Raw genomic sequence first — 26256 nt, 5'->3', positions numbered from 1 at the left:
ACCTTTAGCTCCCTTCTGAAATTTCGGTTCTTATTAACCTCTGGGTTAATCAAAATCTCTTGTATTTTTTTTAAGTTTTAAATTTTGGGACCGTTAGTTTTGTAATTATTTTTTTTTTATTTTTTTCACAAATTTGATCATTTTATTTTATAAAATGCCAAACCCACATATTAGTCATCCATATTTTTTTTTGTGATTTGATATATAAATTTTATTGATGATAATAATTTATAATTATTATAATTAATTAATAATTATAATAATAACAATAATAACAAGAGTAGCATACTAATTGTTAAATATTAATTAAATGTTCATCTCTTATACGTCGTTTGATAAATTTTTTTTTTTTTTTAACCATAAAATTAATTTTTTGGAAGGATTATGCCAAGGAAGCAGGAAATGCACAGTATACTCCCATAGGAGTACAAAATAAGTAAATAATAATAACTATTAACAATAGTAACAAATATCTTGATTAATTATTTTTCAAGTTCAAATGATATTGATATAATTGTAAAATAGGTTAAAATGTTAAAGAAATTGTATTGTTTTTCGTGTCTAAATTTATGGAGTGGGATTCACGGAGGCAAGATTAATTTTAAGCATCGGAAGACAAAGAGAAGATAAAATTTTGTTAAATAAAAAAATTAAATTTTTAAAAAAATAGAAAAAAAACACAATTACACAGTTAATCGTCCCAAAATTTTAAATTGGAAAAGAAATGAGGATAAAAGTTTCAGGGAAGGGATAAAGGTCATTTTCCCCAATTTATTAAACACATCGTGCAAGTTGTCTGAAGCACTTACCATGTCAATTGGGAATTCCAAAAGCGACAATATAAATGGGACGGTTATGATCGATATAGACTTATGAAACAACCTTTATTCCCTCAGCAAACTGAATCTCTCTCTCTCTCTCTCTCTCTCTCTCTCTCTCTCTCTATTTCTCTATCTGGGTTAAAGGATTCTGATTTATGAAACAATCCTTCTTCCCTCTGCAATCAACTCTCTCTATCTATCAATCTATGTTGTTACCTGTAAATTGGAGGTCTGCACTCTCTAGGTTTTTGCCTTGTTAAGAGGGCAATTTCGGTGCCCAAAATTGCAGGTATCAAACCCAATTAGGGAAAGTTCTGATTTCCGAAACCCTCGTATGTTAGAAAGGCAGGTTTTAAAATCAAGAAATGGAAGAAGCACAGGAAAATGGCAGGCATCAATTTCCTCAGAATCCCTGTGAGAACGATGCTGGAGCTGTCTTTGTCCTTGAATCCAAAGGTATTACTATTTTTTCTATTCTTTTTTTCTCTGTTTTTCTGATAAACAAGACTCATGATCGAGCTTTCTCTGACTCTCTGTGATCAACTACTTGTCTGATTATAATTTGTTGAATATTTATTGAAGTTTTCATAATAATCGTTTTGTCATTGAATCCAAAGGATTATTGCTGTAGGGTTTTTGATTGAATTGAATTGTTGTTGAATGGAATGGGAAACAGGGAAATGGTGGCACGCGGGATTTCATCTTGTGACTGCGATCGTAGGGCCGACAATACTGACGCTGCCGTATGCAATGAGTGGCATGGGTTGGAGTTTGGGGCTTCTCTCTCTTACTGCCGTATTTGCAGTCACATTCTATTCATATTCTCTCATGTCAAAGGTGTTGGAGCACTGCGAGAAAGAGGGCCGAAGGCACATACGCTTCAGAGAGCTTGCGTCTCGTATCCTCGGTACACAAACCCTCTGCTCTCTGCCTATTTGCTTTCTTTGCCTTTCCACTCTCTACAAAAAAAACAAAAAAAAGAGGAAATTATGTTGTTTTGCAGGATCGGGATGGATGTTTTACTTCGTGATTTGCATTCAAACTGCCATCAACACGGGAGTTGGAGTTGGGTGCATTTTGCTTGCAGGCCAATGTCTTCAGGTACTCCTCTCTCTCTCTCTCTAAACTCTCTCTAGTGTCCAAATCACATGATGTTTGGGTTGACTTTCTAGTTCAGAAATTCCCACAGGGAACTGAGCCGATCATGGCGATTACTCGTGTTACATTATAAATTTCGTAAATGACCTCGTGAGACCTTCCCACGTCCAAAAGGATGATCTTTAAATTTCAAAAAAAAATTTTAAAAAAATTGAAGTTGTATACGGAGTTGAATTTTGAGATTTTTGTCAAATTTAAATGTAATCGTTTGAGTCTTAGGGTACCGGAGTGTCATAGGATCATTACTTTATAAATTTATGATATCTATAGTACATTTTTAACCCGGAGGGACGGGTGGACTCATTTCGCAAAAATAAGAACCTTTATTGTAGACACTTATAGCAAAAATAATGATGACCTTTATTCTAGGATAGTTATCTATCTTTAGGAGGAGAGAGAAAGTCCTACACTCTTATATTAAGAAGAGTAAAGAGAGAAAAAAGCTGGAAATAATAAGAGAATTCTAAAAAAACTAAAAAATATTCAAATATTGTTTATTTTTAAAGATATTTTAGAAACTAAATTAATGAGTTAATAAATCCAAGATATATGAAAAAAAGAAAGGGGGAGGTATGTAGAAAGAGAGAGGTATGTAGAAAGAGGGAAGGAAATATATAGAAAGAGAGGGAAAGAAACGGAGTATGGAGAGAGAGTAGGAAGGCCAAAAGTTAAATATTAAAATCTAAAGGAAAATTGTTTCACGTGGGCAAGACCGCATTTCTACATATACGGTCCAGAAATTGTAAAGCATCCTTCTTAAAGATGGATGCAAGTAGGTGTTCACCCTAAAAACAATAGAAACTAGTGGTCCAAATGTTCTTTTTACTAGAAATATTATTTTTGGTTTTTAAACTTTATTTATTTTTTCATATTCATGATCCCACATTAGAGATTACATGTCTTTAAAAATTATGTTGTAACATCCATCTCAAAAATAGATTTATTAAGGGCCTATATTTCTACATATGCGGACTTGGCCGCATAAAAACCAGGTCCAAAACTAAAAGAATATCTCCCTCCCTCCAAGCAAGGGTAAGAATTCTAATTTTGTCAAGAGATGGAGAGAAAATAAAGAGAGAAGAAAAACACTAAGATGCGGAGAGAAAATTTTCTTGGAGATGAAAGACGGTATTTTCATTGGCCTTGTCCTATTTTCAATGAAAACTTGCCCAGCTTTCCTTGCCCTTCATTATTATCTAGAGTGTACATGTGCACATAGTCATAGTAATGCCCTTCATCAAATCTTTGTCAGGAAAGTACTTTTGGTAATTAAAATCTCCATGATGGTGTCAAAATCAATTTCCAACACCAACAATAAAATTTGAAATTAAAAAAAGAGTACAAATCTAGTGGATCTATGAAAACTTATTTTTAGGGCAAAATGGACGGCCTAGATAATTGTTGCAATATTCACTATTTTTAGAGCTTTAAATTATTATTTTTTTTCACAAACATAATATTCAAGCCGAGATGGTCGTAAAAGTTTTCCAATGCTTGAATTGCAATTTCCAATAAGTTATGAGGTAAGGTTTTGCTTATTTTGGTAAGACTGCATCACTATCAAACCATTTTCCTTAAGTAAATAAGCACCTAAATTTTAAGGTCCAGCAATTGGTTGGTTTGTGTGCAACCCTATAACGTGATTTTTTAGGTAAAAGTCTCTTAAGAGACATCTGATATAATTGGAACGACACAAGGAAGATTATTGTAGCCCTTACAATAGCAAAAAAAAAAAAAAAAAGGAAAAGATTTTTTACGGCCGGATCCAAGTTGTAACAATTTCTTTTAAAAATCTTAGGCAGGCAAGTTGAGTAGGTTGCATCTCAAATTTTGGGATCCTAAACATGCTCCTTTTGCTAAGGGAAAAAAGCCGTGATTTAAAAATGGATGGTTGACCCAAATTGGGCACCCTAAAAACCGTTCTAGACCGGTGATTTGGTTATCCAGATTGTCCGAAAAAATAGTAAGCTGGCAAAAAAACACGAAGAAAAAATATTGAACCGAGCAAAATCCGGTTTGGATCAGTGAATCGGCAGTCCGGGATCGCCGTTTTACTATAGACTTTAGAGAATCATTGTTTTACTACATAATCAACAGTCCCCTGTTTAGATTCGATCATTTTTTTATATATTCACATATTTAAAACAGAGTAACTGATTTCTAAGTCAGACCCAATTATGGGATACTCGAAGGTTTTTAAATCACTAAAACAAGACGCCCCTTGTACGCTTTTGGTTCTTCAAAGAGCCTCCGATCGTGCACCCCCTCAGCTTTTTTTTTTTTTAAGGTATTAAACTATTAATTTTATTCCACCCACTCATGGTCTTTTCTTCTCTCGGCTTTCGGCGTTACTTGAGATAAGAAATGGGTTTCTCTAGGTTTCTTTTTGGAAGAGATTACTTGAGATAAGAAACGGGTTTCTCTAGGTTTCTTTTTGGAAGAGATTTGCAGCAATTGTCAATGGTTTTCGTATTACAAATAAAATAAGAAACAAAAGCTCTTGATATATCAGATTGCAATATATTCACATAGTTCTAAGTATTGGTTTTATCCTTTCATTATCTTCACATCGTCAAAAGTGTCGTTTTCTAGATGGAACGTCCCTTTTGTTGGAAGGATTTATGGGGAATTTTGGTTTTTATTTGTGGCATTCAGATGTGATAAGAGTCTTAGTAAGATCAAAATAGATACATAGATTAAATAGGAGCCCTTCCCGGATGGGGAATCTAAGAAGGTGCACGTTTATATAAAAAGGATTTATAGAGAGAGACCGATGAACTTGAACTTTAGTTAAGAGAATCACATTCCTTTGTCTTGATTCTCTTTTTCTCTTTTTGTTTTCACTCCTTCCCAACCCCAATGTATCTTTTTTTTTTGCCTACATGACTATTTTTTGTTTTCCCTCCTTCCCAACCCTAATGTCTCTTTTTTTTGCCTACATCCATAACTGACATGCCATCCCCATCAAAGAATTAGGGGATTTGAGTTGTGTATATTTTGTTTTTGGTTCTAGTAATTAAAAGCCGATTTGAGGTTGCAAGCATCAACTCTCAAATTGATAGAACTATGCTATGAAGGAATAGAAGGAACAACACCAACTACAACAGGGTTATCAGATTCAAAATTGTGTTTGACCTCTATTTGGTCCTTTAGTTTTGTGTTTCCATTATATGTAGCATGCATTGTTGAATCCAACATTGACATCAGAGCCATTGCAATTAAGATTCACCTCTAAGATTCAATAACCTATTTGGATGGTGCTCAAAAATAAAAATTTTTTTGGAGAGGTTATCGGCTTATTTTCATGCTCTTCACCTTTTTCTCTGTAGCAAGAGAAGGCCCCTGTGGCTGTCGGATGTGAACAGGGGGTGTGTGGTGCAATCACCGCCACGATTGGCACACATAGGGTGCACACTATCACACTGAATGCATGTTGGGCACAGTCTGCATGCCCTAGAACTATGGTGGTCCTACACAATTGACCGCCATGCATCCACATAGGCCGTGTGGACACGTGCAGTTTGTGCGAGTGCGCATAGAGTCTGTATCCACAGAGGGCTATCGGGTGCAAACCCACTGTGTGGACGTGCAGAAGACCCCAATGGTACACAAGCAACAAATGGCATGCGCAACATGTGCATTATTGTGCAACCCGATGCGCACTCATATAAAATGTGTAATTGAGCACATGCCACACGTGTGCTAGATAGTAGCTGGTGCAACATATGTGGAGCATGTCAAACGTCGAAGGCACATATGTGGATACACATGCAAAATAGCACACGTGCATGGCCTGCTCGTCGTGGAGCACATGGCCTGGAGCCACAAGATTACCGGTTCAGGATAGTTGCATGTTTCTTGTGTGTCGCAACCACTTCCTTATAATGGACTTTTTGGGTGGCCTCGAGGTCACACATAAGAGGTCGTATCAAAACCTAAAGCTGAACAAGTGCCACTGTATCTGCACTAGTGAACAATGAAGTTTACTCGGCCATGGTTGCACAATAGCATTATGCGGCCTCAATGAAGCAAAATTAGACCCTTTAGAAGGGCATAACTTTGCATCCAAGTGCCCATTTTCGACATGTTATACATATTTTTGGGGTAGCTTACAAAGTAGAATGCAATCAATAGGGTCCCATCTAGTAATTGCGCCCCTAACACCCATTTTTCTGGCCTTGAAAGTATATTATGTACTTTGACACTAGTTGTATGCCATCGGTGTCAATAAAACATAGGCAATCTGATTGGATAGTGACTGCAATTAGCTTTCCCTTTCTTTGTGGTAATATTGTATCATGGATGTAAACACATGCTTGATGTCTAGGATAAAAAATCCTCTCTCTCCCAATTTTGACCCGATGTTGATTACCAGCTGGACCCTTTTTTGGATGAGCAAATATTTCTTTCGGATTACTTTTGAGAGTACGATGTTTTAGATTCTTGAAGATTCAAATGAGTGTCACAAATGATGGTACACATATGTGAATATCTAACTACAATGGGTTTGAAGAAGTGTTTGTTGACCTCCTTAGAGGGGAGAAACTAGATGGTAACAATTAGGTCATTTGGCATAAAAAAAATCCAGCACCTACATGATGAGCATGGTGTATGTGACTTTCAGTATGACCTACCCTTGTGGAAGAAAAGGCGGCCCAAACACATCCTGATATGGAAGCCTACTAGGCATGACTCTAAAGAGGTTGTTCGACATGATTTACAAGGTTTAGAAGCATGCATGATAATCTAATTGGTCTGTTTGACAGCTATTTGATGGCTAGGGAGATGTAGCATGCTTTGTAGCTTTAGATCACTTGCACCTTAGCCACTTGGAATCGTGCACTCAAGTGAGCATTCCAAACATTTAAAATGCCACCAAATGTTTCCATGACAGAGTATTTGATGTCACAAAGGATATGTGACCTGAGCGTCACTGAAGACATCCTGAGTGATGAAAAACCAATTTTGGTTGTACTCCAATTACTCCCTTCTTCTTAGGACCAAATGGATATTATGATGATGCACAATGTGAACATCCTGACTTTTTATCATTTGGACGTAGAGGCAGAATGCTATTCTGTTACTGATAGTGATCTCGTCATGTTTTCCAAACAAAGCAAGCTTAAGGGTGGTAAGAAATCCAACGGCAAGCCTAAGCATGATACTTGACAACATTTTATATGTTTTGAATGTCAATGTGAGCTCATGCTTCTAAATAGCTTAGATATTGGCAAACTGAAGCTGTAAAGTATGCCATATGTCCCTTACCATTGGATAGCCCTCATATTGACTATTAACATAATAAAGCGTACACAAGGACCTCTTTTCAACCATGCTTGGTAGGCATCTATATCACAACACGCGAGAGCCGAGTTCCGAGTTCCCTTCCTCAAGGTGGTTCATACTAAAGATTAAGTATTCCAATATTACTTGCTTATTGTTTCAATATAACTTTCAACTTTCTCATCAAGCTGGTAGAGGATTTTTCTATGCTACATGGTGTAATTATTAGAATCAAATTTCTTCCCTTTGAAGAGCAATGCAGTCTATATGGGAAGAAATATAGTAAACAACATGGATAACAATATTCATTAACATATGGTTACACATTCACATACATGTATCATTGTTTCTAGCACTCCCTTTTACTCTTCAAGAATAACTAAAAAATAAAAATTTTACTTCAAAAAACAGCCTGAAATGAAAATGTCGCAGTTAGAAAAAGGCCAAGGCTAACAATCACTATGGGGACAAAATTTGGAGAGTAAAAGACTTTTTATCCTAGTCGTTAAGTATGAATTTGCATCCTCGATGCAAAAAATCCCACAAAAAGGGGCAACTAATTGCTGTCATTGTCCAAAGCTATACGCAATCAAGTTGCCTACGTTTTATCGACATCAGTAGGATATAAGGACGAGAAAAGCATATAATATACATTTATGGCCAAAACAATGGTTCTACTTCATGACATACCAAAAAAAAAAAAAAATGACGGCCTCTGCTGGTTCACTTCATGAACTAGCCCAAAAACATATTTAATATGTCCAGAAATAGACACTCGTATGCAAAGTTATGCCCCTTGTAAGATTGGGGCCTAATTTTGCATAGTATTACTAAACATCATCATTTATTAGTAGCGTTGTGGCTGCACTTGTTTGGCTTCAAGTTATGGTACATCCTCATACGTGCAACTTCAAAGCCACGCAGAAACCCATTATTGCAAGTTACGGCTGCACGCAAGTAATAATGCAAACGTGGCTTCACCAATATTCGTGTGGCTTCAGGCCATGTGGCCCCCACACATAGAACCTCTTATATGTGGGCCACATGCATGCCTCACATGTGCAACAACCACCACACATGTGAAAAATGGTTACCCAATGGCACATGTGCCACGTGTGCTTCTCACATGTGTTGCATGTGTGAGCAATGGGGTGGATATCAGTGCATATGGTACAATTGCCACATGTGTTATGCATGTGCACGTTCTGTATCCCACACGTGCTGCCATGCAGGCAGCGGGTGGCTTACATGACCAGGAGATCCGTGTGCACCTTGCTGGACTACCCTGCATCCACTGCATTAGGCTAGCACTGGTGCATGCTCTGCAGTCATACACAAGGATGTTGCACATCCACACATCGTTGTGTGGTGGTGCTATGGTTTGCCATTGGAACATCGTAGGTCTAAGGCTCATGGAGTACGTCCAATACATATTAGGCATGCTCGGGCGTGTCTCACATGTACTAATCATGCTTATGCAATCATCACACACTCCCTTTTCACATTTGATGCCTACAGGGGCCTATTTCCATCTAAACGGGCCAAAAAGAAAAGGAAAAAAGGTTAAAACACTCCCAAATCAAATTATTTATGTTTATGTTTACGTGCCCTAACCACAGTAGTTATCAATTTTGTGATGCGAAACTCTATTGCAATGACTCTGATACAAATGTTAGATTCATCAGTGAATCCCAAATACAACGACATCACAAAATTAAATGATCAAATACAGGTCATATACCTTTTTCGAATCTGATCACTCTCTTTCAGTGGGTGTCTCAATCCTTCTGTTCCTTTTGAGTGTGGCTCTTGTAGTTCATGAGTTTGATGCCCGCAACACCAAACCAACATTTGATTCCCTGAACCAAAGGTACTTTATACGCATTTCAAATCTCCAAGCCCTTTGATGAGATGAATCTCTTTTATAATTTTTTTAAAAGGTGTGGTTTGTATAAGGTTGCAACTTTATTTGTAGAAATAAGATAAATAAGATTTTGATATTCCTGTACCTCCTATTTTATTTGGATGATGTAGATTTAACACATCATTTAAAACATGTCAATATAGGACACGTCTTTTACAATTATATCCAATCTATACTATCTAAATAAAATGGACGGTGCATATTATTGCGACGTTACTTACATAAATAAGTTGCATCGTTATATAAACTTTTTTCTCTTCTAAATACCAATACTAACACTATTGGAATTATCATCTTATCTCAATGCCACAAATAAAGTCCCTTGCTGCTTGGAAATCCTTCCATCCACAAGAGGCAGTCCTTCCGAAAACAATGATTTCTTTTCACATATCTAAATAATGCCACAAAGTCCTTTATCTCTTAAAAATCCTTCCACCCACAAGGTGTGGTCCTTCCAAAAACATCACGGTTTTTGTTCACATATTTATGATCTAAGTGAGAAAACAATTGGATCCTTACTAGAGTCCTCAACCACCAAATGTTAGGAAAAAGGGATTGTATATTATGCGATCATTTATCTTTTGTTACAAAGACATCATAATGGATGTCAAATTGAATAGCTATGGTTGTGGCATAAAGTTTGAAAAAACGTTTTGGAATCTTGAATGTAGTCAATGTCACTTTTCAATGTCAAAATTAAAATGTGGCACAAAAGTGACTATGACCTCTATGTATCAAAAGTAAATTAAAGGATGTGTTTATATAGTTTTCATTGGAAATTGAGGGAGCGCGATACGTTATTGGTTGTCTCTTTTGTCTCAACATAAGTCCTTTTCTAAAAGCTTACGACTTACTAAAACTACGACTATACAAAATAGGCTTACAATAGGAGCATATATTTGCTTTGTAGCAAAAGCCTAAAACACGAAATGCATTTGCCCGGTCACCCACTAACAAAAATAAAGATCCTTTTAAGTAAGTTTTCAAAGTACCTTAAATTGGAGAAAAGTTCTTGTAGAAACGAGGCTCTAAAATAATCCAGTTAGAGCCCGTCTCAAAAATTCCCCTAGAAGATGTTGTTTTGATGCTCAAATATCCTCAAATTGATCATCTCAACATCAAGATGTATGGACAAGCGAAAAAAATAGGTTTCAAATTTAGGAAATAGTGCATCTTGTAACGTATTTTTGGATCATCAATTTTCAAGATTTTCAATTTTTCATAGATCTGTTCCATTTACACTATTTTTTAAGCTTTAAATTTATAATTAAAGTTGAAAATATATTTTAAGGTAATCACATAGATTTCTAGTGTTGAAACCACATTTCTTGACACTATTTGAAGTGCACTTTACTTTGATTGTTTAGAGCCTCGGCTCTATACAAACCGCACCCCTTAAGTTTTAGTGATATTTAGTTTCAATTTATTTTTCATATTAATGTTTCATTATCTAAAATATATATTTAAGCTATTCCCTTTAGCACATTAGCAAACAATTGTTGGTGTTAATGAGGGATTAGAGTGTGGGACGATATGGCAAAGGATGATAAAGTCTAGAAGTTGTTTTAAAATATCAAACCAGCAGGTTCATTTACACTTTCTCGTTTCAAGATTTGCCACATTTTTCATATTTCAAAGAACCAAATCACGAAGTTCTCACCGTTCCAAAAATTACTTAGAAAAGAAATCCCTATGCGTTTGGAAAGGGGCTTTAATAGCTCACTCTATGCAGCATGCTTTCATATAGAAATTTGAGAAATCCTCTATTTTTCCAAGCTTTTTGAGCTATTTTAAAAATGACTTGCCGTTTTTTTAATAAGGTTAGGGTTTTGGTGTGCTGGCTAACATACCTAGTAATTATGTATTTTTTTTCCAAAACCCATTTTTGAGATAGACTTCGGATTCAATATTTCTTCCCTTCGATCATGAATTTGAAAAGAAAATAAAGTTTAAAAGTAATCTATTTTGATATATATATATATATATATAATCCGTACTATGTTTCGAGCTGCAACTTCATGGATATAATAATGAAGTTATGAGGATTTAAAAACCCATATCCATGTAAAATTTGAGCTGACTCTTGAGTCCATGAGCCCGGGTATGCAATAAACTTTCCTTTTTTATAATGGTGTTGTTTCCAAATCTGTGTGGTACATGGCTTAATGAGTATACGTCCCAATCATTGTTAGAAAAACAGGGATGATCTAACTGCTAACCGTTCGGGTACGATTGCCAACTTACCCAACAAAAAGATAAAGAATATGGGTAAACTTGATAAAGTGCTGCAAGAAATTGAATTCATGGAGTTCTAGGCTCAAAAAATGAGAGCTACACTTCAATCTCCCCTATGGAAGTTTGCTTATCTTGGTTTTAGGAAGTTTGCCTCTTCACTTTCTTTTCGCTTCCTATGTCCTTTCTCTCTCAATTATTCTCTCTAATTCCCTTCTCTATATCCTTGCACTTCCTGTCTCTAAATCCTCTCTAATAACCATGACTTTTCCATCTCTAACTCCTCTCCCACCATGACCTTTCCGTCTCTAACTCTTCTCCTGCTAACTGCCTCGTTTCTCTCTAAGTGTATCTTTTCTATTTCTAACTCTCTCTAATCATGTCATTTTTCTTTTTGGCAATGCCTTCTCTCCTTATATACTTTCTCTCTATGACCATGCATCTTCCCTTTCTAACTCGTTATTCTCTTTAATCATGCATTTTCTCTTTCTAACTCCTCGCAATGCCTTTTTTCTCTAATAGTACTATTTCTATCTGTAACTCCTCTATCTAATAATGTCAATTTTTTTTCTCCACAAGTCATCTCTCTATTCTTTCTCTCTCCAAGTCCCCTCTCTCTCTCTCTTGTTGTGAAGCCGTAAAATGTTAGGTTGACCCACTATTGAGCCTGACCTCTATATTTCTACATGGGTTATCGAATAAGTATCTTAGAACTTCCAGATATCAACATTTCGAACTGTGAGGAACCTAGAACTCTTAAGTGAATACCAAGTGAATACCGGCTTCCCATTACCAAATCATATGACCACTTCTGCTTGGTGGAAATGACTTAATGTAGATTTTTTTTCAAAAAAGAAACTTTTAGGATCTGCTTTAGAAGAACTGTGTGGATATAATTTTAAAGAAAATGATTTTCTGGTTCCTAAGCCATCTGTCCAAAAATTTGAATGGTCTCTCTTCTCTAGTTGGACTAGAAGTTTTAAGATAAACAAGGGTTGAACTTTTTGTTTCTTTTTAAATTAGCAGTTGGTGGAGCTGATCATATGAGAGATTAGGATTAACAATTCGATTTGGTCATGAGTGGACAAACAAGGACTTTTTTATTTTTCTGTTTTGAGACGTGGACAAACCTGATTGATCATCATCTATTACTTTTTTTTTTTCTTTCGAAACTCCTTTCACGGGGATAAGTACCCCCATCCTTAATTACAATTAGGACTGGGAACTTATCTGGACCAAACCAGAGACTCGGCTACCCGATCCGATCTTGGTCTGGGTATGGGTCTAAATAAAAAAATTAGGTAGGATTCAGGTCTAGGTGGACCCACCTCAGACCCGATATGGTTATTTTAAAATATTATGTAATAATATATGGGAAAGGATCATGTTAGCCCAAGGGCTGATAACTACCGTGTCAGTTAACGGTCCAGATTGAATCTGCATTCAATGAATCTGCATTCAATCCAATGGTCACGATTTCATTTCGTACTTGAATTATTTTTTTAAAATAAGGGCTCAAAATTGGCGTGTTTTCTCTTAGAAATTTGTGAATTATCAAGGATTATTTCCATGATAAATTTGTCACGATTGTACGGAATTTATTTAATAAATTGTTGCACACATGTATTATGTTTGCATTTCAGTAGCCATTAAAACCTTTACTAGCCATGAAACCAAAAAAATATTAAAATATACTTAACCTAAAAGTGCAATATCGCGTCACTAAAATAATCTAGATTTTCAATAAGTGACAAATAATTTTCTTTTTTGTTTTAAAAGCAGTTTTTAACCAAAATTATTGAATCGGCCGGCGTCACACCAAGATCTATTACCTGCTACAAGCACAGTTTGAAAGCTTGGTTTCCGTGCGGTTTGAATAGAGCCGAGGCTCTAAACAAAGTGTTTCATAAATGTGGATTCAATACCTAAAATCTTTGTGATATTCTTAAAATATATTTTCACCTTTAATGATAAAATTTAAAGCTTAAAAATTAATGTATATGGAGTAGATCTATGAAAATCTTGAAAATTGACGGTCCAAAAATGCATTACAAGATGCACTATTTTCAAAACTTGAAAACCAATTTTTTCTTATGTTCATGCATCTTGATGTCGAGATTCATGCATCTTGATGTCGAGATGATCAATTTGAGAATATTTGGGCATCAAAACAGCCTCTTCTAATAAGATTTTTGTGGTGGGCTTTAATTTGATTGTTTAGAGCCTCGGCTCCATATAAGCTATTTCCTTTTTGTAATGCACTTCCATTGGACCTAAAAGCACGGGGCACTTCAACTATTTTCAAAATATTAGACCTCGACACAAACTATTTGCGATGCAAGCGGTGTCCTGGTGGCAATCTTATCGTAGATATTCATTTAAGCCAAAACATATTCTACTCGTCCGGGAGTAGAATGTTCATTTACTCCCTTGGATAAAACTCGACTAGAATCAATTTTAAGATTTCAAATTTTGGGTACCTCTTCAATCTGTAAATTACTCTCAATAAAATAAAATAAAAAATCCCTAATTGTGCCCTCTATATGCCTGAAAAAAGAATAATAATGCTTTCGGATTGAATAGAGACCATCCAATTTTAAGATGGTGAGATCTGTTTTAGTAAACTCAAATTTGAATTTTATTTTTTGAGAATAATCATTTAGTAATTCTTAAATAGCTCCTAAAATTTCAGATTGAAAAATTCCTCTTAAGAAGGTCTACTGGCCGAGGGAGTAGAAGTAACTATACTCCCAAGGGAGCATAGTATATGTGTTCTACATTGATTAGTTTCAACCTATCATTGCTATTATCGAGATTGGTAAAATTTTATTTATTAGTGGCGGACATAAAAATGCACTAAAATATACCGTTAAAGATGCCTATTGGTAATAATATGGGAAATTTACGTGTGTACTGTTTTTTTTACCGTTATTATGGTCTTGTCCAAAAAATATGTAGAATTTGCGCAGAGACTTTGACTACCCCATTTTTATTTTTTTTCAAGTTTGTTCTTAGTACGATGTTTTAAATATTGGACAACATATTAAATATAATTTTTATTTTTTTGATGGTATTGGTCTATTTGATCTCAGAACCATTAAATTCTGATAGCCCTACATTTTTTAGTCGGTCCGATGCCGTAAACCTTCAAAAAATGAGGTTTAAGGCCGGTCCATTGTTTATATGAGAGAGAGGAAATATGTGTTTAAGGGGACAACAGAGGGCAACAATTTAAAGAGAGTTGAAGTCTATGGTTTTGAGAGAGAGAGAGTGAGTGAGGAAATAAAGAAACAAAGAGCAAAAAGGAGAGAAATGAGAGGACATCCATGGGGTTTCCTAGTTAAAAGTCTCTTTATCACTTTTTAATATATTTCTCGAATCATATTTAAATGGCTCCTAATAATCGAATGCGTCGGCCAACTTTGATATAATTGCTTTGACAAAGTTTGCATTAACCATGCTAGAACTTAGGTTTCAAATAATACGATTGCCAATGCCCACAAACTATAGGTAACGATACTCCTCAATCGTTCGATCTTGATATTGGACGGTTAAGGAAGCGGTCGGTAAATTATTTGAAACCAAAATGCTAGTAGTGCCTGCTTTTCCTTATTTGCATCACTAAGTTTTGTTGTTTACTTTTTTGTACATAGCAGATAATGTACAAAGACGTTTATCCTGATGGTCCACTCAAGTTGTACCATTTCATTATGATGGCAACTGTAGTCATGGTTTTGTTATCGCAATTGCCCTCCTTCCACTCCCTTAGACATTTGAACCTCGCTTCTCTCTTCCTCAGCTTGGGCTACACCTTGCTCCTCGTCATTTCCTCTATTGTTGCAGGTTACTATGCACCACCTCATCTCAGTTTCTCAATAATCTTCCAGTTAATTATTGTTTTGGAAATTAATTTTACAAAGAACATCACATTATGGTTAAATAGTAGGTTTTTTGCAATGAAAAAGAATGCTATAAGACCATTTAGTATTCTTACAAGGAAGTACAAATCATTCATGTCCGTTAGATATGAGTTTGGGCAGCTAGGAGTGTGCCATTGACAAGGTCAAAAGTTCCATTTTTATTTTTATTTTTATTTTCAAACTCTAAGTTACTCCAAGTTGTCTGATTTCACACCTAACAACTCATATTGATTGTCCTTTCTTCTCGTAGATGTACATGATCTTACGATACACAAACCCTATTGTGATTAGCCTCAATTTTAGACAAAGCAAGTAGTATAATGCTTACTATCTTTTAGGGGCTAGATTTCTAAATTTTGCATTCTTAGCAAGGAAGTAGAGAATTATGTGTGTCTTTAGTAAATGTTTTTGAGTAAATTTTGTTAGGGGATTTTGTACAATAAAATTATTTATGTGGAAGGTCACAATCACTTCTAACTATCAGATATGAAATCAGATGGCTAGGGGTTGTGTCACAGTTTGAAAAACTATTCTTTTTGGACTTTGAGAGCACTCGATTGCATACTCTCAACCACCATATTATACATAGAATGTCATAATTAGGTGATTAGAGTTGGACAAAACAAACCAAAACAATGTAAAAAATGTAAGAGGAGAAAATGGCAAAGAAGACAATAAGAAGATGGCAATGGTCAGACATGGATGCAAAGAAAGTACACGCTTGGGAAGTACACGCTTGGGATATCAAAAATGTCAATTGTTTTGAGAATCAGACCTCATTTAACATGCAAGCTCTATATAAATTGTTTATGTGGATTTACATCTTGATAATCCATAAATAATCATCATCATTTGAGCTTTATTCAAACTATTTGGGGTCGGCTAATCCATAAATCATCATAATGTCTTAAAAAGGGATTGAAGAAACTCTTATGTCCCAACTAAAGTTACCAATATAATACTCGATGTATAATTAGCCAGCAATAAAATGAACTGTTTATGAGCCACTTGCACATAAGTTATAATTCTTTTAGTAATATGTAAAAAAGCATTTACATCTTTTGTTATTTTCCCCTAATAGATGCTTTCTTTCTTTTTTGGTTCCATAAATTGGTTTTATATAACATACGAAAAGATATCAATATTTATTTTCTCTAATGGCTGACTCCTTATTTTATTGGGTTCCTTAATATGGCTTTGGTTTTACAGGGTACTCCAAAAATGCCCCTCCTAAGGATTACTCACTTGAAACTTCAACATCTGTCCGCACATTTGATTCTTTCAGTTCGATTTCAATCCTAGCCTCTGTTTTCGGTAATGGAATCCTCCCTGAGATTCAGGTATGGGTCATTTTTTACGGAGTTTGATTTCCACTTCTTGCATGGTCTTTTCCCTTTCTTTAAAATTTCTTCTTGTTTCTTTCTCTTGTGCATTTTTCCTTTACTTTTCCATGAATTCTCTCTCTAGTAACAAAAAGTCAGGTATCATCAACCAGGGGATTTGGGGGCATTTGTAGAATTCATAAGAGTGTCTCTCTAACCAAGAGTAATGCATTTTCAATCATTTTAAGAAGAATAATATTTATTTGCATTGTATACAAAGAAATTATGTATCTTTTGTACATGGAGGTCACAATTATTCCCACTCAATAAATGTCAAATTGAATAGCTTGAGGTGAGTGATGAAGTCCGAGATTTTTTTTTTGAAATTTTGTGTCTATTCAATGACACTTTTTCAACTAGTCAATTTGAAATTTAAGAGACAATAATGATTGTGACCTTCTTGTACAAAAAAGAAATGGTCTTTTTGTAGACAATCCTAAATTTATTTGACCATAGTAGTGAATTATTTGTTGTGTCTAAAACTATTGTTGTGTGAGAGTTAGTAATTTCATTGCATTATCTTTCTTAATTTTGACTTTGAATGCCATAGTACTCTATGCAACCACAGTAATATTAATTGGAAAAGCATATAATGAGACCATTGATCTTTGGTACAAGATGGTCACAATTAATCTTGGACATTGGATGTGAAATTGGATAGCTTTATTTATTCCGTTGACCAAGCTCAAACTTCAAAAGATATTTTCTTGAACTTTGTGGCACACCCAAGCTAATAGATTTCACATCGGATGGTTACAAGTAATTGTGACCTTGTTCTAGCAATGATAACTAGTCTCATTGTGTACAATCCTATATTAATTATCATATGATAATTTTAGCATAAAAATCTTAAACATCTGGAAATAATGTTTTTAAAGCTACCACTTCATTTTTATGAGAAAAATGTAAATATATACTCCTTTTAGAGAAATGTATTATTGAAAACTACTTGCATTAAGGTATGCATTTCTCAATAGATAACTATTTTTTCGCTTGCTTTTTTTTTTTTTTTTTGGGACCTTAACATGTTGCTCTTCATTAGTACCTCTTTAATTTGTGCAAGTGGTTTCAATAGTGGCTAAAACTACACAATGTATCTTCTTACAAAATCAAGAAAAAAAAAAAAAAATATTTGCAAGGAGCGTGTTTTATGGAGCTCCTGAATTAAGTAGCCCATATGCTCTTCATTCCCTTCACTCAAAGTATGAATTAAGATTATCTCCTTACCTTCTATTAAACTTTTAATCTCCATTCCCAACTATCAGAGCCTCCATGATATATTTTGTTCATATGTACACCATTTAATTGTATTCAATGGGTCTCCTTCTATGATCGTCGTACTTTGATTATTTGGAATGAGTTTGAGGCCAATGTAAAGAAGCTTTGTAAACATACCAGCTGGTCCCAAATAAATAAGCTTCACATTGGAGTTGCTATTTCTGACCATACCACCAAACCTTGCCAGACCAGTATTGCAAATTGAACTCAAATCAAAATTAAAACAAACAACCAATTGTTGCGGGTTTCATTTCCCTTCTCTTACTCTTGTTGCCATCTTCATTTTTTCCACCCGGTGCAAGTTATTAATCACATCGTTCCTTTGAGCACACAAAATGATTGCTTGATGTGTAATTGTATCCAACAGATACGTTCAAATTTATCTCTCCTTTCTTGTTTTCTACACCTGCCAACAAATGGTAGCCTTATGTATTGTCTTGATAAATTGTCCATGTTTAGGGAGATGAACATTAAGTTGTCTATTGGTGTTGAAAGAGGTAATTGTATGCTTTGCAATTGCATACCCCATTCCCACATGCTCCGCACCACTTCAAGATGTAAAAACAAGTGATTTGGCATTTTCCTAATCTTTCTTACACATAATATACACATTTGTTAGAACTTTTCCCTCCTGAAAACGATTAACTGTAAGAAGATCCCTCATCATGAGAAGCCATATAAACATCTGAATATGGCCTTTCTAACCATTTTTCATCGATAAATTCGACCATCTTACCCCGTTATTGAACAACATCTCATATAAAAATAACCATTTTCTGCTGACTCCCAAAATAACTTATCTCTTATGGTAGAGTTGTAGAAAATTTGTGATAATTCCCCCAACAACTACCGTAATTGATAAATCACAAAAACAAGTAGTCTATTGTACTTACACCTTATTGACCAAATTGTGCTGCAGGGCTGTCTTGTGACCAATAATTTACCTTAGTATTAGACTCAATCATTTTCGAGAATAATCAAGGTAATGATACTTCAAAGATCCGAGCCTTATCCCAAATATTTGCGGTTGGCTCTCTCTCCCGACCACTTATGGTGCTAAAATCGCCTTTGTATTGCTCGTGCCAGTTGCATTCGTGTTTTCCTTTAAAGAATTAGTTTACAAGACTTTATCATTTTTTACAAAATTGATTCTTCTTGGGTTCTATGGCCACTAGAAGTTGCTTGTGTTTCTTGAGATCCATATTTACTCTTAAGCATTTCTACCCACCACTGATATGTACCACCACCATTTTAACAGCAGTGATGCACTCATCAATTTCAGCTTCTTTATCACCTACTCCCTCTTTTTTTGGTATGGGGACCTTGTCCCATGTTATAATCGGGTATTTATTTTTCTCTCTTCGGTACGTTTCCATATGAATTTTTTCATTCATCCTAACAAGTACTTCATTACCTTGTTTGGCAAGCTACAATGAGATATGTAATACACATGGATATTTGAGAGAATCAAACTTATTAGAGTCAACCTTCCTCCAAGAGACAAGTACTTATATTTCCATAGACCAAGCTTTATTTGACATATTTCGATCATTGAGTCTATCTGCTAAAAGGAGTCCAAGGTATGTAATGAGACTTGTAGTACACAAGGATATTGGAGATCATTGACCTTAGTAGAGTCAGCTTAACTCCAATAGATAGGTACTTCATATATCAAGCTTTCTTTGACATCTTTTGATAACTAAGTCCTATACTGACTTGTCCAATCTTCTACTTACTATAGTCCAAGATATGTAATTGGGAATATATAACTCTAATCCCACTATTGCTACCAATCATTGAGTGGTTTGTTGATTGCACAATACACCTACAGACTTAGTCTTCTATAGGTTAAATTTCATTTCAAAAATAGTCTTACATTACTCACTAACTTTTTCTCGACTTTTCTATTATTAGTCTTGATCTTTTCCATGTTGGATTTGTTCCAAATTTTTGAGCTCCTTCATTTTCCCTACCAACATGTCACTTTGTTTCTTGAAGTCAATGCTCATTTTTTCATAACACTAGCATTTTCTCGAGAACTTATAACTATTTAATAAATCTAGCCTCACTTCTGTGGAGGACCAAATGTAACTTATCGTATAAGGAATATGTAGCTTAAGTCTAAAAGGTGTTCGTCCAAAAGCAGTTACCCTTTGACTCCTAAGTAAAAAACGTTTAGATAACTGTAAGTTTTGAGGCTTATTTTTTTACCATATCTAATGTGTGCCAATGATAAAAATATATGTTAATTCATGCATATTTATGAAAATGTTGAACCTTCTCATACAGGAATTGGACAATTAGATTCATTAGGACACCTAATTATATTAAATGCTTCATTAACACATCATGATACATTCAATTTATTATAGATACTTAGAAGGTTCTTGCAAAAGCAACCTTCTCTCAAAAGGGACATGAGTTCCATGCACATTAGAAAATAACCACCTTAAATCTTGACAATGACCTTAAAAGAGAACATATAAGGACCTTTCTCCCATGAAAAAATTCGGACCTCGTACAAACATCCGGGTCCGAAATTAACCATAAACTATTTGTATAACATTGTCCTCCCCAGAAATCTCACTAACATTCTTCCTCAAACTGCCCTTGTACTTTAAAACTTAGGGACTGGGAGCTCTGTTTCTTGCAACATTGTTATATTCGTACATTCCTTTCTCACTACCAGTAAAATACTATTCCTTTTTAATTACTCCCATAGGCCCCTGTTGTTCCAACTGAGTGCTTTCATTCTACTTTATAGGGGGCTTCACGTCTAGTAATGGATCACCCACTTGCAGACTTACCCTAGATTCTGAAGAATTAGAAAGACAATCTTTGTTCTTCCCTACTCCTCCATTGCATCATAGTTAACATTTAAGACCATTTTCTCTAGCTCTCTTTCTACATTTATGTTCTTCTTACCATTTGTTTTTCTTTCCCTTTGGTTTGCTTCTTAGTCTCCTTATACTTCTCATTTTTTGACTTAAACATAGCTTGATCTATCTCCTCTATAGGATCCAAAGCTGAACTTTCATTGCCTCTAATATCAATTGCACCTCTCTCGGATGTTAATATATTTGTGTTGTTTCTTCTGTTTGTTCTTCAACGCCTTCAAAGATGACTTGTGTGGCTATCTTCTCTAAAAAAACCTGACGTCGTCGTCGTCAGAAACCATAACAAAAAAGGCAATATCCTGTATCATCAATAAATCAAGGCCTCTCCTTAATGTAAATTTGTATTTGGTTTGCGGTTCTTGAGATTTCCCTCACTGTTCCAACTGTGCAAGCTAGAGGGGTTCAAGGTTTTCTCTTGAGCCTTTTTACTAGAGGCAAAATAACCAAATTGTACAATTGAAGAGGCCTTATCTGAATTTCCTCCTGAGGAACTGTTTAGGTGTGTTTCGTAACAGTAAAAACATATAACTGGATACCAAGAGCATACAAAGGAAAATGAGATAAAACAAAGAAAATCTTCGTAAGAGAAATGTCTCTTATTGCGGATGATTGAAAAGGGATTTTCAAATTTCAAATTGAGTACAAGATAAGAAGATAAAGATCAGGAAGAAACGACATCAAAACAAATTGATCTAGGAAAATAAAAGCGGATAAGTAAGAATAAGGAATTGCGGCCAGAATGAGAAATGATGGGTGAACTTCAAGTTCGATTTTCAATTGGGAATGACGTGATTAGGATACCATTAACTAGATAAAAAAGTGAGTGTCATTGGCTCAAAGCTAGAAAAGATCAAGTTACAACAAATCTTACAACCCAAAAATGACTATGTAAAGGACTCCGGACAATAGGGTTAGGGAAGATGACTGTTGAGTCTTACATTACTGCGACGAGTGTGCAATTATAGTAAGAGAAAAAAAATAAAAATCTCATTCTCGATTGGTTTCAATGACGATCTGGTCTTCCATATATTTCAAAAGGGTCCCAATAGACTAATCTGCATTATCCACATATATTATTTCTTTACTTTTCAAGCTAGTTGATCAAGGGTGTTCTCTATTTACTTAACCGAACTTTGATATAAAAGAAACAAATGACCTTATAGGCATCTGGAACTCTTCCGGCCTCCCAATTCATGTTTTAATAAAATATTTGGATACATTTTCCCATTTGTGCTCTGATTTTTGTTGGAGTGGCTTTGCTTTCTCATCTTTCTCTTATTATCTTTATCACCATTATAAAGCCACATTTTGGGAAAACTAGTAACACATGGTCTTTATTTAGTCTTTTTTTTTACCTCAATGTGATAAGGACAATACTTCGTCGAGTTTTTGTGATGGCCAACTATACAATAAGAATATAATATGTGACATGAGTTTTTGTGATGGCCAACTATACAATAAGAATATAATATGTGACATGGAAAGTTATAGAAGTGCAGAAGGTTTGAGCAATTAAGCATTATACTTGGCACGGCCAGCATTGTGTAGCTTACATCCCCACCATTTCAGCAAATTAAAACTAGAGGAATTATTTGAGAAATTGTATCCTAACATAGTGTAGTATATGTGAATTTTTCATATATAAAATGCAAATGGAAAACGATAAGGAAACTAAATTTATCGATGATGGTTGCATATTTTTACATTTAATTTGTACCATGCTAATGCCTCGTTCTATGGTTTTGCCTATTATGTTTTTCTCTTTTTCCTTTTATCTCTTTTTGTGATTGTTTGAATTTTGAATTTTTATGGATAATGCAGACGGTCAGCTAATACTCTCTACAATTTGAAGCACTATAAGGGGTGGTACTTTACTGTACTTAATTCCTTAAGAAAATAATTAATAAACGAAATATTTGTATACTCTTTTTTTCAGGCAACTCTTGCTCCTCCAGTAACTGGAAAAATGCTTAAAGCGTTGTCCTTGTGTTATATAGTCATATTCTTCACCTTCTACGCGGCTGCGATCTCAGGGTATTGGGCATTTGGAAACAAGGTGAACTCCAACATTTTGAAAAGCTTGATGCCTGACAATGGGCCATCTTATGTCCCAACCTGGATGCTCGGTATCGCTATAATTTTTGTTATCTTGCAGCTCTTTGCAATTGGCATGGTAAGCTTCACAGATATACATATTTTTGATAGATTTCATCTTTCTTTCTCTCTCTTTCTTTTATGTTTTTCTTTGGTAAGTTACTATAAAATAAGATGATGGTTGGTGATGGGAGCTATTTCTTGCACCTGAGAGTCCCACTCTAGGTTAAATAGTACACTTTGCAAAATGTATAATTATGTTTCCCCTAGTCTATTGTATTATGACATATTTTTTGGGATGTATACCATGGGGAACCAACTCTAAACCTATTGAATTCAACTGTCTAGAGAGAAACTATATTGTAATTGGATTTTCTATGGACCCATTAGGTTATTGTTACACATTGGACTCACGAACTGACATTGAGAATTTAACGATTTGAAGTTTTTAAAATATTTTTTGTTTAGCAACCCGTGGTAATCAATCTTGATAAAGTTTTTTTTTTTTTAGCCTGTAGTTCTTGATGTATAGTCATTCTTAGAGTAGGAGTTGATTTAGAACATTTTGAGCACCAAAATCATTTTATTTAGATGGATCCTTGTGATGAATAAAAATGAATCTAAAGTTCGAGGTCAAGAAAATCCTTATAATTCTTTGGCATATACAATAGTAATGCTTGGCTGCATAAAATACTTTCTCCTCAATCATTACCTTTCCAGTGGCATAATGGATGGTGATGGAAAGAGCGAGGCACACTTCCCAAGCCTTTCAATTTAGATACAGATTCACCACATGACTATGAATCCTTGGATGCTTTCCTATAACAAAATGTGTTTGTTTGATTGTTTGAGTCAGAGGAGAGAGAGAGAGAGAGAGAGAGAGAGAGAGAGAGAATTGTGTGTTCAATGCTCCTCAAAGATAAACTCTTTTATGAGCCTATTATGCCCTTGCACAACTCTAAAATAAAATAACTTTATTTCATATCTACAATCTTGAAATATATAGAGAGAAATCATTTGAAACCTAATAAATAAGCATAGGGGATTAAGTAGTATATTCACTAGCAAGGTTTAAAAAAAAACCAGCAGTGCCTATGCACCTATGAGAGCACAGGCCGCCTCGCCTAGACCAAGGTGAGCCATTCTGGATGGGAGTTTCTTGGCGCCAAGTATTGCCATAAAAGATGGTAGAAAAGGCCCTCGTTGTGAGGGCATTATGGATCATTTGACCCATTAAAAAGAGAAAAGAGAGTATTCTAACCTCCAAAGTGAAAACTCTTCTTATGCCTTGGAAACACCTGCAATCGATTGATTTTATGATTTTTTTTTTAATTTAGAAAATTTTAAAAAGTTTGTACAATCAATGGGAACCTTACTTTTTGGAGTCCAAGTGAATTTATTAAAAGATTTTTTATGTATAGACACTAGATCACTAATACACTATGGACTTGTTCTTGTTTTTCACTATTTCAGGCATTCAAAGAAGCAGAATCTTTAATGATCGGAATGTTTTTTTATCATTTATGAAGTTGTATTTGCATAAAAATGTTAGTTAGAATATATATATAAATACATAAACACATGTATCCACATTTATGTGTGTTTGGACAATATATATATATATATATATATATATATATATATATATATAAGGTTGCAGCCTTAAAATGTAGAATTACATATGCACGTAAAAAATCCATCGGAGAATGTTGTTTTCATCTAATTGATCATCTCAACATTGAGATGTATGAATATGAAAAAAAAAAAAAATATTTTGAGTCCCAGAAATAGTACATCTTCCAACACATTATCTATCATTTATAGATCTACTTGATTTTGACAATTTTTTAAGTTTAAAATTTTATAATTAGATATGAAAATAGATTTTGACATAATCCTAAGAAGTTTTTACACCAAAATTACATGTTACGATAAAATTTGGAGGTGTGCCTTAATTGGATTGTTTAAGGTTGTAACCTTATAGAAACCGTACCAAGCATGCACCTTAATTTAACCCCTTAGGGTGCCTGACACTTTGGGCGGCCACGTAGGCACAAGCGCCCAAGATCCTCCGTAGCACTTAGGGGTTGCCCAATATTGTTGTTTGCTAATACTACTGTAAGCCTTGCCCCTAACATAGCATGCACATTTTCTCAGTTTTCCATATTTATTTTTTGAAATCAAGTTTCATTGATGAAAAATATGAATAATCACATAGGTGTATTCTCAAGTCGCATACGAGATAATGGAAAAGAAATCAGCGGACATAAGGCAAGGAGTGTTCTCCAAGAGAAATTTGGTCCCTCGGATCTTCCTCAGGACATCATACATGATCTTTTGTGCTTTTCTTGCATCAATGCTCCCCTTCTTTGGTGACATAAGCGCAGTGGTGGGTGCTGTTGGGTTCATCCCACTTGATTTCATCCTCCCCATGCTTTTATACAACATGAGTCTCAAGCCCCCACAAAAGTCATTCACATACATCATCAACATATCTATCATCATTGTATTCTCAGGCGTCGGAATCATGGGTGCTTTCTCATCAATTCGGAAGTTGGTCCTTGATGCTCGAAAGTTCAAGCTTTTCAGCGATGATGTTGTTGGGTAATAACAAAAAAACAGAGAGGAAATTGTGCACTAACCATGAGTGGGGCATTGAAGCACCTTTTTGTGTGATTATCTTTCATATGTAGGTCTTGTATCCATGTAGGATTAAAATTGTGTATTATCTTTCATATATATGTCTTGTATCCTTGTAGGATTAAAATTGTGTATTATCTTTCATATGCAAGTCTTGCTTCCCAGTAGGATTAAAATTGTGTATAATGATTCTTAGTCTTATTAATGGTTCCTTTGTTTGTTTCATTATTATCACAAATTGATCTCATAGAAGTAAAACTATATATCTCTATTTTCTTGGTTCCCAATCCTCAAGTTACAGGTAACTAACTTGAGATGAACCATTATAATTCTTTTATTGCTAAGTGGATTTCATCTATGGTACCCTATAGTTTTTCCTTTCTTAAAAGGGTTTTCCACAAAAATCTTAGTGTTCTAGTTAGTTTTTAAATTCTTTATATATTTCTGTTTTTATGGTTTCGTAATTATTTTAAAAAATCTCTCCTTGACTCACAAGTAGAGAGGAAGGCATCACTTCCCGACACGGCTTGGCCAAACTTGTAGATTCCTGGGACAAATTTTGTAGGTATCAAAGCAAGTTATTTTCTACGAAAGTAGATAGATGAGAATGAAACAATAAGTAATTTT

At 34.8% G+C, this 26256-nt stretch overlaps 1 protein-coding gene across 2 annotated transcripts; it reads left to right on the top strand.

Moving 5' to 3' along the window:
- Window positions 1-711: 711 nt before the first annotated feature.
- LOC18437045 (Transmembrane amino acid transporter family protein) lies at window positions 712-25854 on the top strand. 2 transcript variants are annotated; one of them, XM_006847265.4, is made up of 7 exons: window positions 712-1277; window positions 1498-1728; window positions 1825-1922; window positions 15075-15261; window positions 16548-16678; window positions 22832-23068; window positions 25208-25854. In XM_006847265.4, the coding sequence occupies exons 1-7, from the start codon at window positions 1187-1189 to the stop codon at window positions 25595-25597; spliced, it is 1365 nt and encodes a 454-aa protein (XP_006847328.1). In that variant the 5' UTR covers window positions 712-1186; the 3' UTR covers window positions 25598-25854. The 2 variants fall into 2 exon arrangements, with proteins under 2 accessions (XP_006847328.1, XP_088710518.1); XM_088854392.1 differs by lacking the exon at window positions 15075-15261 and having other exon boundaries at window positions 760-1277.
- Window positions 25855-26256: the final 402 nt, after the last annotated feature.

Source organism: Amborella trichopoda, chromosome 1 (genome assembly GCF_054954075.1).
Source record: "Amborella trichopoda isolate Santa Cruz 75 chromosome 1, AtrichopodaSantaCruz75HAP2 v2.0, whole genome shotgun sequence".
Lineage (NCBI taxonomy): Eukaryota > Viridiplantae > Streptophyta > Magnoliopsida > Amborellales > Amborellaceae > Amborella > Amborella trichopoda.
This window is presented reverse-complemented; position numbering and strand designations above follow the sequence as displayed.

Excerpts from the sequence above, each read along its gene's own strand:
- LOC18437045 (XM_006847265.4), top strand. The coding sequence starts at position 1,187 with ATGGAAGAAGCACAGGAAAATGGCAGGCATCAATTTCCTCAGAATCCC. Across the intron at positions 1,923-15,074 it reads TTGCAGGCCAATGTCTTCAG|ATAATGTACAAAGACGTTTA; the intron begins GTACTCCTCTCT and ends TGTACATAGCAG. Across the intron at positions 15,262-16,547 it reads CATTTCCTCTATTGTTGCAG|GGTACTCCAAAAATGCCCCT; the intron begins GTTACTATGCAC and ends TTGGTTTTACAG.